The sequence below is a fragment of the Micropterus salmoides genome, unplaced genomic scaffold (assembly GCF_014851395.1).
Source record: "Micropterus salmoides isolate LMB-PRFRI ecotype aquatic unplaced genomic scaffold, ASM1485139v1 Ms_hic_scaffold_1487, whole genome shotgun sequence".
Classification (NCBI taxonomy): domain Eukaryota; kingdom Metazoa; phylum Chordata; class Actinopteri; order Centrarchiformes; family Centrarchidae; genus Micropterus; species Micropterus salmoides.
In genome coordinates, this window is record NW_024040582.1 from 1 (window position 1) to 13528 (window position 13528).

Here is a 13528-nt window from a genome sequence, read left to right on the forward strand (position 1 = left end):
CCGTTTGAAAAGGGCGATGTTTCAAAACGCTAGCATTTTATTTTGAAGGTGTAACCGGACATTGCATATTTATTGTTGCTAACTTTACCGGACGTTCCATATATGTTGTTGCTAACTTGACCAAGCATCAATATGTGGGTCGGGAGTGAGAATGTGTGACCATAAGGAGACAGATGCAACATTTCTGAACTGTTCCGACAACAACCAGCCATTCCATAGCTAGCTGTTTAATTTATGTATGTTCAAGGTTAGCATGAATCCAAAACATCAAATTAAACTAGAGAAACGGATACTTTAGGTGATATAAGTTATAAAATTGCATCTACAATAGAATGAATGCTTGGCAAAAATTAATCAAAAATCATTTTTTGGTTGTAAAATGCACAGGTGTTGCTAACAGAGCTTGAAAAGGAAATTGGAGTCTACAATATTTATGACATCACCGCAGCTCTTTTCTGATTGGTCAAACTGACAGTGTTACAGCTAACCCAGTGTTACCACACTCCCTGGTCTCCCCTATACTTCCTGTTTGCTTAAGTGTAGCAGTGTTCATTGCACTTCATTTTTGTCCTGCTTGTCGGCAGATTCACAACTCTCCCTGTCTGCAGGAGAATCAACGATCAACACGACACCAGTCAGATAACTTTAGGGTCAACGATATTTGCAGATTTGACTAGAGGGCCACAATGACAAAAGAGGTCCTCCTGAACACTCTGGATGAACTTGGAGAAGAAGAATTTAAGTGCTTCAAGTGGTTCCTTAAAGATGAACGTCTGAAAGACTCTTCAACCATCCCGAAGAACAAGCTGGAGAACGCAAAGACGTGGGACACAGTGGATCTGATGATCCAGACCTACACACTTCCTGGAGCTGTGGAGGTGACCAAGCAGATTCTAAAGAAGAGCCAAAGGAATGATTTGCTACAGAGTTTGTTGGACACCAGCTCGGGACCACAAGGTCAGTCACAGGAAGTAGAAAACATGAAAAACACGATGGCACGGCAGTCTGAGAATTTTCAACCTGATGAAAATTAAAAACCTGATAATTGAGGAAACTCCCAAAGAGAGTGTAGAGGATTCTGCTGAGAGAGCATTTATGAAAAATATAGCACATAAGGAGCGGTTTTGAGGGGTGGAGGAAGCTGCTGCAGCAGGCAACATATGCATGAGTTTTACCAGCAGAGTAACAGTGATGAGGATCAGGCTATAATGTCAGAACTGTACACAAATGACGATGATGTTACTGCCCACACATTTGTGAATGAGCAATTGAAAGATGCTGCAGGATACAAACAGTGTCCAAGTGAAATACTCCATCTAAGTGTACCGAACCTATGAGAAGCAACACAAACATAAAGCAAGAGAGTAAGAGACAGTAATTGCATTTTGACACAAAGGAAATATTCTACAGTTAAAGTTTGTCTCCCAAACCAATTACAGCCTCAAATTACTACTACACACAAGCATGTGCTGGACAACATCACAAGAAAATATCTTTATTAACACCAATGCAAATAGATACACATACTGCAAATGAATACAGAGATTCAGCAGCATGATAGCAAACTGAGCAGCATGACGACACCTGCTAGCATTCAAATTCTACAACTACATTATTCCTCTCTCTTTCATGAATGTCAGTCATGTTGAAGAAACTCCACAGAACAGAGGACCTGCCTCTCATCAGACTGAAGGTAAAGTTACATTATAAAATGTGATTTTCAAACAAATATGGGGAGTCATTCTGTCTCAGCCAGCAGCTATGTTTATAAAAGTTTGTCAAATTTTAGATATGTAGCGACAATAAATTAATGGTTGAACTACATACAGACAGCTTTTGTTTAAGCTTGTTTCTAACAACTTGGCGAACATGCTAACTTCAATAGATTTCTCTGCAACAGATACAGTATCTCTAAGTGAGTTCACCCCTCACATGTCTGTAAATATCTGATTCTATCTTTTCATGTTCAACACTAAAGAAATGACAGAAAGAAAGTAGTGAGTGTGCAGCTTGTATAACAGTGTAAATCTGCTGTCCCCTCAAAATAACACATCACACAGCCGTTAATGTCTAAACCGCTGGCAACAAAAGGGAGGACACCCCTAAATGAAAATGTTCAAATAGGCCCAATTAGCCATTTTCCCTCCCCGGTGTCATGTGACTTGTTAGTGTTACAGGGTCTCAGGTGTGAACGGGGAGCAGGTGTGTTAAACTTGGTGTTATCGCTCTCACACTCTCTCATACTGCTCACTGGAAGTTCAACATGGCACCTCATGGCAAAGAACTCTGAGGACCTGAAACAAAGAACGGTTGCTCTACATAAAGATGGTCAAGGCTGTAAGAAGACTGCCAAGACCCTGAAACTGAGCTGCAGCACGGTGGCCAAGACCGTACAGCGGTTCAACAGGACAGGTTCCACTCAGAACAGGCCTCGCCATGGTCGACCAAAGAAACCAAAGAAAAGTGCACGTGCTCAGCGTCACATACAGAAGTTGTCTTTGGGAATATTCATATTCTTTGCACCTATTAATAACCAACGGATTAGAAACTCAAGTGTCTTAAGTTGTCCAAAACAACAGAAGTGATAAATGGGTTAATTTCCGTGCGTGCTCTCTTCATGTTGTTCTTGTAAAATACAATGAAAGGTCATCATGTAGGTAATTTTATTTATGGCAGGCGTTCACAAACGGCCCTTTAAAAATAAAGGAATAAAGGACTTTGCCATGACAAAAGGTCACTTCGGGCATCAAGAGGCAAAGTGGCAGGTGTGCACCCCCTTAACAGAGACGTTACTAACAGTATCAAATATGTTTGGTTATGACATTAAGCTGGCTCCATTGCTGTTATTTGAAAGGAAAATGTCGTTGGTTCTTAGGAAAACAATCCTAAAGAACAGAATGCTTCTATATGTGTGCACAAACAGCCTGATACTTTATATTTTTTATATTTGTGTTCAACACAGACATGATGGTTCCAATACCAGAGCCACAACCCATCACATATTACCAACACATGCTTCAATCACACTTTCAGGACAAGTTCATATGTATACAAGAAGGATGGATGCAGAAGAAGGAACGTCTGGATGATATCTACACAGAGCTGTACATCACTGCTGGGGCTGACATAAGCATAAACACACAGCATGAGGTCATGCAGATTGAGGCAGTGTTGAAGCCAGCAGAAACAGACAAACCAATTAGACCTACTGACATGTTCAAACCCCCCTCTGGAAAATACAGACCCATAAGAACAGTACTGACCAGTGGAATCGCAGGAATTGGCAAAACATTTCTTGTGAGCAAGTTTGTGTTGGACTGGGCTGAAAAAAAATCCAATCAAGATATGCATCTGATTTTTCCCTTCACCTTCCGCCAGCTGAATTTATGGGCAGGGGAAAAGTTATGTTTGACAGAACTCATTCATAATTGCATCAGGGAAACCAGAGAAATCAAGGAAGAAGCTCTTAACTACATCTTTGAAACTCTGCAGTCATCAGGAAACACCAACTATGACAAAAGTAAATTCAAACTTCTGTTTGTTTTGGATGGACTGGATGAGAGCCGTCTTCATCTGGACTTCTCTACCTGGGAAAATCAGCCAGTAAACTTCAATGTGACAGATTCCACCTCAGTGGATGTGCTACTGACAAACCTCATCAAAAGGAACCTGCTTCCCTCTGCTCGCCTCTGGATAACCACACGACCTGCAGCAGCCAATCAAATCCCTCGAGAGTTTGTCGACAGCATGACAGAGGTTAGAGGGTTCACTGACCCACAGAAGGAGGAGTACTTCAGGAAGAGATGCAGAGATGAGGAGCAGGCCAGCAGAATCATCTCCCACATCAAGACATCACGAAGCCTCCACATCATGTGCCACATCCCAGTCTTCTGCTGGATCACTGCTACAGTTCTGGAGGATGTGTTGAAGACCAGAGAGAGAGGAGAGCTGCCCAGGACCCTGACTGAGATGTACACAGAATTCTTGGTGTTTCAGATTGATCAGACAAAAAAGAAATACGGCCCAGAAAAGTGCATTCAGTACATTAAGTCATTAGCAAAACTGGCTTTCCACCAGCTGGAAAAGGGCAACCTGATCTTCTACGAATCAGACCTGAAAGAGAGCGGCATTAATGTCAGTGGAGCCTCGGTGTGCTCAGGAGTCTTCACAGAGATCTTTAAAGAGGAACGTGGGAAGAAGAAGGATGAAGCAGACAAGATGTTTAGCTTTATCCATCTGAGTGTTCAGGAGTTTTTGGCAGCTTTGTATGTAGAGAAGGCACTCATTAACAAAAACAAGAATGTCATGTCTGAGCCAGGGCAAACCTTTGGCAAGCATGTGCGAATGGTTTTCAGCAAACATCTGTGTCAGAGGTCCACAGGTTCGCTATTGACAAGGCCTTGCAGAGTCCAAATGGACACCTGGACTTGTTCCTCCGCTTCCTCATGGGACTTTCTCTGCAGACCAATCAGACTCTCCTACGAGACCTACTGAAAAAGAAAAGAAGCTCAGAGACCAATCAGGAAACAATCGAGTACATCAAGAAGAAGATCAGTGAGAATCTGTCTGCAGAAAGAAGCATCAATCTGTTCCACTGTCTGAATGAACTGAACGATTGTTCTCTAGTGGAGCAGATCCGACAGTACCTGAGTTCAGGAAGTCTCTCCACAGATAAACTGTCTCCTGCTCAGTGGTCAGCTCTGGGCTTCATCTTACTGTCATCAGAAAAATATCTGGACGTGTTTGACTTGAAGAAATACTCTGCTTCAGAGGTGGTTCTTCTGCGGCTGCTGCCAGTGGTCAAAGCCTCCAACAAAGCTCTGTAAGTGCACAGATAACTGCAGATACTCACTGTATCACATGTATAGGGTTGTTCTCAGTGTAAGAATGTCTTACTGAAAAACTAGTTTCATTGTACCACCACAGATTAATGCAGCCATGAAATGAAAACAAAATATTATACAATGTAGTTGATTTTAAGATAAAATAAATTTGTGTATTACTGGGATCAAACTGATTTGACTAAAGATCCCAATAATAAACACAGCAATAAAAACTATAGGAAACTGTATAAATGTGATGTTTTTTAGTGTTAGATGAAACAAACAGTATCAGCGTTTGTCTTTATCACTGAATATCTCTCACTATCCCCCCTTCAGGCTGAGTGGCTGTAATCTATCAGAGAGAAGCTGTGAAGCTCTGTCCTCAGTTCTCAGCCTCAAGTCATCTAGTCTGAGAGCACTGGACCTGAGTAACAACAAACTGAAGGATTCAGGAGCGAAGCTGCTCTCTGCTGGACTGGAGAGTCCACACTGCACACTGGAGACTCTCAGGTCCGGATTATGAAAACTTATAAAGGGAGAACCAGAACTGTGATTTGATGTTGTTGTCCTTTTCTTCAGTCATTGTACCACGTCTCTTTTCAAAATATGATTGTAAATAATTTAAAATACAGAGAGAAAATCTTTCACATATGTGCTGTACATATTTTCTAGGCTGAGTGGCTGTAATCTGTCAGAGAGAAGCTGTAAAGCTCTGTCCTCCGTTCTCAGCTCCCAGTCCTCTAGTCTGAGAGAGCTTGACCTGAGTAACAACGACCTACAGGATTCAGGAGTAAAGGTGCTCTCTGCTGGACTGGAGTGCCCACACACTACACTGGAGACTCTCAGGTCAGGATTGAACCATAATTCACCCTTCGCTAAGCCACGTCCCAAAACCGCAAGCTGGCTAATCACAGCACCTTATAGGACACACTCTAACTGAAGTCCGAAACCTCCATGGCAATGCTGTAGCATGCAAAAGGAGTCGTTGTCTAGCTTTTTTGCCAAGTTTTACCAAGATATGGTCAAACGCTGTTACTGGAACATTTGTAATAGTTACAATCACTACCAGGAGAGGTTGAAAGGAGAAGTACGATTTATTCCCTTTCCAAAACCTAAAATAAATGCAGAAAAATGTAGGCTGTGGATTGTTCCTAATGTAATGTTAGCTAGTTAATGCTACCTAACTTACTACTGAATGTAACGTTATATAGGCCTACTGCTTTTTCATTTCAATGTTTGCAATAGGGAATATAGACCTACACAGTTGAAAGCAACAGTGTTATCCTTAATATAATTGTCCTCTGTCTCAATGATCAGGTGATGTGGTGGTTCACTTTTACTCTGTGATCGGTAGGATATAGCTTCTATCTTTGTTTTGTTTTTTTTGTCAGTTTGACAGCCTGAATCTAACCTTGAAATGCATAATGCAAACATTTCTGTATAATTCTCTGAGAATGCTCTTTAGTTTTTCCAAAAATTAAACAATATTTCTCCAGGGAGTGCAGTTACAGATAGTGGCAGCGCCATACTAAGTCTGATAAGTCCAACCGTTTGTCAGACTCAGACACAGTCATTAGGGCTGGCGTGGCTTTGTGAAGGGTCAATTGTCACATGATGTTATCGCCATCAGTCACTGTACTACTTCTCTTTTATAAAAGCGGTGCCTACCAAAATATAATCCTAAATCATATCAAATACAGAGAGTAACGTTTTCATTTACATTATATTTATTAATTTAGCTGACGCTTTTATCCAAAGCGACTTACAATTGTTATTTATGTCAAAAGTCACACACCTCTGGAGCAACTAGGGGTTAAGTGTCTTGCTCAGGGACACATTGGTGGATGTGTAACATTTGGGAATTGAACATGGGTCTCTCACACCAAAGGCGTGTCTTATCCACTGCGTCATCACCACCCTCGCGCCATCACCACCTTATGTACATATGTGCTGTTCATATTTTCTAGGCTGTGTGGCTGTAATCTGTCAGAGAGAAGTTGTGAAGCTCTGTCCTCAGTTCTCAGCTCCAAGTCTTCTAGTTTGAGAGAGCTGGACATGAGTAACAATGACCTGCAGGATTCAGGAGTGAAGCTGCTCTCTCCTGGACTGGAGAGTCCACATTGTACACTGAAGACTCTCAGGTCAGGATTAATAAAGCTATAAAAAGTGAACTACAATTGTCACATGATGCTGTTGTCATTTTTCTTCAGTCATTGTACTACTTCTCTTTTATGAAGTTTGCAGTTTGTACCTAAATATATTTATTTTATCCCTTTTATTTTATTCTATTTTACTTATTTTATATTTATCTTAAACGTGTATTTTAGTCTTTTCAATGTTTTCTTGCTTTTATCTTGTATTGTTTCTGTATTATTGTTTTTTGGGTATTATTGTCTTTACACTTGTTAAAGCACTTTGTAACTTGTTTTTGAAAAGTGCTCTACAAATAAAGATTATATTTTTTATATATATATATATATATATATATATATATATATATAAACCTAAATCATATAAACACTGAGTAATATTTTCAAAAATGCGATGTTCATATTTTCTAGGCTGTGTGGCTGTAATCTGTCAGAGAGAAGTTGTGAAGCTCTGATGTCAGTTCTTGGCTCCCAATCGTCTAATCTGAGAGAGCTGGACCTGAGTAACAACCTAATGCAGGACTCAGAAGTGAAACTGCTCTCTGCTGGACTGGAGTGTCCAGACTGTACACTGGAGACTCTCAGGTCAGGATTAATAAACATGTAAAGAGTCAGCCATAACTGTCACATTTATGTTTTTGTCATTTATCTTCATCGTCATTACGGTACACCACTTCCCTTTTCAGACACTGATATGAAAATAGTTGCTGTCAAAATATACTGTAGGTGTAAGTAATTTCAAACACAGAGACGAATGTTTTCACATGTGTATTGTCTATATTTTCTAGGTTGAGTGGCTGTAATCTGTCAGAGAGAAGCTGTGAAGCTCTATCCTCAGTTCTCTGCACCCCATCCTGTAGTCTGAGAGAGCTGGACCTAAGCAACAACGACCTGCGGGATTCAGGAGTGAAGCTGCTCTCTGTTGGACTGGGGAGTCCACACTGTGCATTAGAGACTCTCAGGTCAGCATTCAGCTTATGTTAACAGAGAAAATGTAGCAAGATACCCAACATATTTAGGTTTTAACAGTGTAGATTATACACTGCAGTTAAAACCTTGGACCTGAAAGTCAAATGGCACACACAAGTCTCGGCCTCAGATCGTACTTTGGAATAAAATTTATTGCCCAGAAATAGCAGCCAGTGTGCAGCGGTGCATTTACAGCTAACAGCTGTGGATGGAGTTACGCTAAATTGGAGTTTTTACATGGAGCCAAAGTCGGTCTCCTCCTCTCCAAAACAAACGGACCAGCTGATAACAACAGGTTGTGTTGTGCTTCATCTAAACCATTGGTAATTATGTTTGTTACGAATATATGTAAAAAGAACATTTGACAAGAAAATGAAATCAAGTAAACAAATCGAAGTGATTTAGATTAGAAAAGGAGTGGGAAGAAGAAAAAAAACCTTATTTAATCCCACCCCCTATCCAAAAATCTAAAGCTTACAAGTAATCGACCCGCGTTCCAAATATTTGCACATCTACTTTGTTATATCCAAAAGCAATTCAAAATGTACATCAATCATTTAAACAAGAAAATAAAAAAATATAATAGGAAAGAATAAATTCCAGCAACTCAGAAATAAATGACCACAATGAAACTGAAGATAATTACTAGCCCCAGAAAAACTCATTGATTATTCACCCCCTTCTTCATCCCTGTAACCATTGAAAACCATATCTTTATAACTGATTTTAAACTGATTTATGTTTGGACATTGCTTTAGTTCCTCATTAAGACTGTTCCAGATCTTTACTCCAGAGCTTGAAATGCAAAAACATTTCCTGGTTGTCCGTATCCTGTTTGTTGTGTTGTGTTTCGCCCTTAAATTATAACCTCCCTCTCTCTCCCTAAATAATATTTGAATATTTCTTGGCAATAGGTTATTTTTGGCTTTAAACAGTATTTGGGCTGATTGATATTTCACCAGATCTGTGAATGTTAATAATTTTGACTGTAAGAATAATGAGTGAGTGTGATCCCTATACCCACCATTATGAATAATCCTTATTGCTCTTTTTTGGAGAATAGATAGTGAATATAATGAACTTTTGTAGTTGTGTCCCCAAATCTCAGCACAGTAAATGAAATATGGCTTTATTTAATACTGCAATTGATCTTGATAGTTTAGATTGTACATGATAAATGTGTGATTTCCAACTGATTCTGTCATCTATAATTAATATAATAAAAAGAAATTTATTTTCATGAACTCTCAATTATAACCCCATCTATTTGTATGTTCACCTGAATATTCATATTGTATTTTCCAAATAACATTATTTTAGTTTTATTTAAATTTAATGATAATTTATTTCTATCAAACCATATTTTTAATTTGTTAATTTCTTTAGTGACATCTTCCACTAGTTGCTGAAGGTTTTCACCTGAACAGAATATATTTGTGTCATCTGCAAATAACACCATCTTCAACAACTTAGATACTGAACATATTTCATTAATATACAAAATAAACAGTTTTGGTCCCAGAAATGACCCCCTGGGGGACACCACAAGCAATGTCCAAACATACTGACCTGGAGCTTCCCAACTTCACAAACTGCTGTCTTTTACTAAGATAACTCCTCACCCAGTCTAATACTATACCCCTGACACCGTACAGATACCTCCATTACATAATTTTTATGATCTATGGCACTGGTGATTTCCTCAATTCATTCTATTATTGCCATCAATGTAGATCTGTTTAATCTGAATCCATATTGACTGTCTGTGAGTAATTGTTGCTTATCCAAGAATGTTTCTAATCTGTTTTTAAAGATTTTTTCTAGTATTTTGGAGAATTGTGGAAGTAAGGAGACAGGTCTGTAGTTTGTGAACTGGTGTTTGCTGCCATTTTTATACAGAGGTATGACTTTGGCTATTTTCATTTTGTTTGGAAATGAACCTGTTTCAAATGATAAATTACATATAAATATTAATGGTTTTGAGATCCCCTCAATTACTTCTCACTATAGTCATGTCAATGTCATTGTAATCGGTAGACTTTTTATCTTGAATTTGCTCACAATTTCCAATATTTCTTTTTCATCCACTGGCCTGAGAAACATTGAGCTTGGATTTCTCTCTATTAATTTATTACAGTGATTTTCCCAGCTAGGTCAGGTCCCACATTTACAAAGAACTGATTAAAACTGTTAGCCACATCATCCATATTATAATAGTTCTTATCCTTATCAATAAAATACTTAGGAAAACCTACTGTATTTGTCTAGGACGATTTCTTATAATACTATTCATTATAGCCCATATTCCTTTAATATTGTTTATATTATTTATTTTTGTCATGGGTTGGCTGAGTGAAGGCTGAGGTCTGGACCCAAATGCAGACCAAAAGGCGAGGATGCAGTTCAAAAGGATTTAATTACTCAAAAAAAAAAAAAACTGAAACAAGCTTACGTGGAAGCATAAGGGTAAGACCAAACTGAGGTAAATCCAACAAACACAAGGCAATCCAAAAACCAGGGAATATTCCAGGGAACAGGGAAAACACCCACATCACACACATTTACCTTCCATTGACCCCATACCCAAGAGGCTGGAGGCCCCTAGTGAGATTAGTTACAAGACAGTGTTTTAAAGATGGTTCTCATGAAATTCCCATTACACGGAGCACAAGGCAGAACACTCCCCATAGACGAAGGATGTGACCAAGACTGAAGAGACAAGCAGGCATCCAGTATATAGACACAGGGACCAACGAGTGGGGCGGGAGCAACACAGGTGAGGGGGGCTCAGGACTAATGAGACGCAGGCAGAAAGCCACAGGGAAACTAATAATAACCAGGAAGAAACAGAATAACCCCCCTCCCCCCATTCACTTACATGCATTTTCCAAGTCCGATTGACACCAAATTGGGTCAACTGTTCCCCATGGGGCCCTGATGACACCTGAAAAATTTGGTGCACTTCGGCCAAAAGGTGGCGCTATAATCGAAGCTCAAATACCATCAGACAATCCCATTCATTCCACAGGGATTTTCAACTAAAGGACATTTTGCCTCATAACTACAGCCCACTACATGTTACTACATTCATAAACCTTATGTCTACTTGTTTGGGGGATGCTGCCGATTGCGATATATATAGGACACGCCTCTGTGCGATGACGTTTTCATTTAGCAAAATCGCGAAAACTGGAAAACCTATTTTAATTAAATCCTCCGAAGCCGCAAGTCCGATCAACACGAAACTTGGCATGGACCATCGCTGGACCAAGCCGAAGAAAGTTTGTAGAGGGAATTTTGATCCAACAAAAAACGGCCAAAAGCTAAACATCTTACGTTTGCAATGTCCGATCTACACCAAACTCGGGGACCTTATCTGGCATGGCCTCCCAAGAGCCTGTGTGAAATTTTGCATCAATCGGCCTCCAGGTGGTGCAATAAAATGGAAATAAAATAACACTGCCATATACATACATTCATTTCAGATCTTCGTAACCGCAAGCCCCTTTCATTTAAAACTCGGTCGTTTATTCTCCACAGGCCCCCGAGCCATGGCGGGTTCCATGGACAATAAATCATGGCGGGCATGGGCCCGGGTCTGCTATATTCTTTTATTGGACAATTTTTGTCATATAAATACTTAAAAGGTTCTAAGAATCTGTCATATGCATTGTTAATGTCTTTTCCTGATATATTCTATTCCAGTTCTGTGCCAATTTGTTGATAGATTCGTCTAAATTCGGTTTGCTTGTCGGGCTTATTAAGCCTATATTTGAAATCATCAACTTGTCTTTTAGACTCCATCCCAACTAGGCTGCTTAAAGAAGTTTTACCCTTAGTCAGCACTACTTTACTAGACATGATGTCTTTATTAACAGTCTATGCCAGCATTGCTGCAGAGGTTGAAGGGGTGGGGGGTCAGCCTCTCAGACCATACGCCACACACTGCATCAAATTGGTCTGCGTGGCTGTCGTCCCAGAAGGAAGCCTCTTCTAAAGATGATGCACAAGAAAGCCCGTACACAGTTTGCTGAAGACAAGCAGACTAAGGACATGGATTACTGGAACCATGTCCTGAGACCAAGATTAACTTTGGGTAAAACTTTTATTTGCTAAAATCCCTGATTTGATCCTGCCTACTGTATGTTTGGGACAGGCCTTTAATTCATTTTGCACAAAACTGTAACTACTATGAAACAGTTTATTTATTTCAAACAGAATAATACTTGTATACACGTCATTCATTTGATCTAGCTCTGAAGCTCTGAAGGTTTTTTTGTTCTACATCAACATGGTGCAGGATGAGAGAAGTTAGCAGACAGAGAGCGATGGACTTCACACGACAGGATTCACAACTTAGAATAATTTTTATTCCAACATGATAACGACCCCAAACACACCTCCAAGAACGACCGCTGCCTCACTAAAGAAGCTGAGGGTAAAGGTGACGGACTCGCCGAGCAGGTCTCCAGACCTGAACCCTGCTGAGCATCTGTGGGGCTCCTCAAACGGAAGGTGGAGGAGCGCAAGGTCTCTAACATCCACCAGCTCAGTGATGTGGAGGAGTGGAAGAGGACTCCAGTGGCAACCTCTGGTGAACTCCATGCCCAAGAGGGTTAAAGCAGCGCTGTAAAATAATGGTGGCCACACAAAATATTGACACTTTGGGCCCCATTTGGACAATTTCACTTAGGGGTGTCCTCACTTTTGTTGCCAGCGGTTTAGATATTAACTCACCGCGCTAGTTTTTCGCTTTATTGTCTGGTAGCAACTTGCCACCATTTTCTTTGTTTACACAGGCCACCATCTCAAGTTATTCAGCTGTCAAGTATTCGTTCCTCGGTTTTGATACAGTCTATGCTCTCATTCACATCAAACACAGTCACTGAGTTATCAATACATTAAGTAAAAAGTAGTTTCAGAACCAATTGGAGCATAGACCATAGCTATGCTTACATTTCCTAGTCAAAATACTTTGCTGATGAAGGGAAGAATTTTACAGCAGTGGACTGATGGGGTAATTTAATATTTTGATAATTTGAATCATTAATTATGAATTCACACTGACAAGGAAAGAATAGATAAAAATATATTATGTGTGTGTGTGTGTGTGTGTGTGTCTTCAGGCTTTCAGGATGTCTTATCACAGAGGAAGGTTGTACTTCTCTGGCCTCAGCACTGAGATCCAACCCCTTCAGTCTGAGAGAGCTGGACCTGAGCTTCAACCATCCAGGAGACTCAGGAGTAAAGCTGCTGTCAGCTGGACTAGATACACTCAGGTATGAACAGGCAACAAGAGCTCACACACTGTTTCTCTGTCTGCCTGACAAGCTGAGAACTCTTGGTTCACAGTCTGAACCAGCACCCCTGCAGATAACAGTGGAAACAGTAACAGATGTGCTGAGAGTCCATGTCCCCACTGAGAATGACCTCCTAACTAATATCAGACCAGCAGACCAGGATCAGGTCTTTATCATTTAGTGAAATGCAAATATGACAAATATAGTCAAGCATTTATAAACCATAATGCAAAATCATCATCCATCCATTGTCGACCGCTTATCCTGCGTACAGGATCGTGGGGGG

The 13528-nt window shown here is 40.1% G+C and overlaps 1 protein-coding gene across 1 annotated transcript; it reads left to right on the forward strand.

The window, feature by feature from the left end:
- Window positions 1-555: 555 nt before the first annotated feature.
- Window positions 556-13231, forward strand: LOC119903380 (NACHT, LRR and PYD domains-containing protein 12-like; the record flags this gene model as incomplete). The annotated part of the gene is given in 10 exon segments (XM_038719513.1): window positions 556-957; window positions 1592-1693; window positions 2963-4348; window positions 4351-4822; window positions 5160-5333; window positions 5496-5669; window positions 6791-6964; window positions 7385-7558; window positions 7762-7935; window positions 13069-13231. Coding segments are annotated over 10 exon segments (3264 nt in total), but the record flags the coding sequence as incomplete, so codon positions are not given.
- Window positions 13232-13528: the final 297 nt, after the last annotated feature.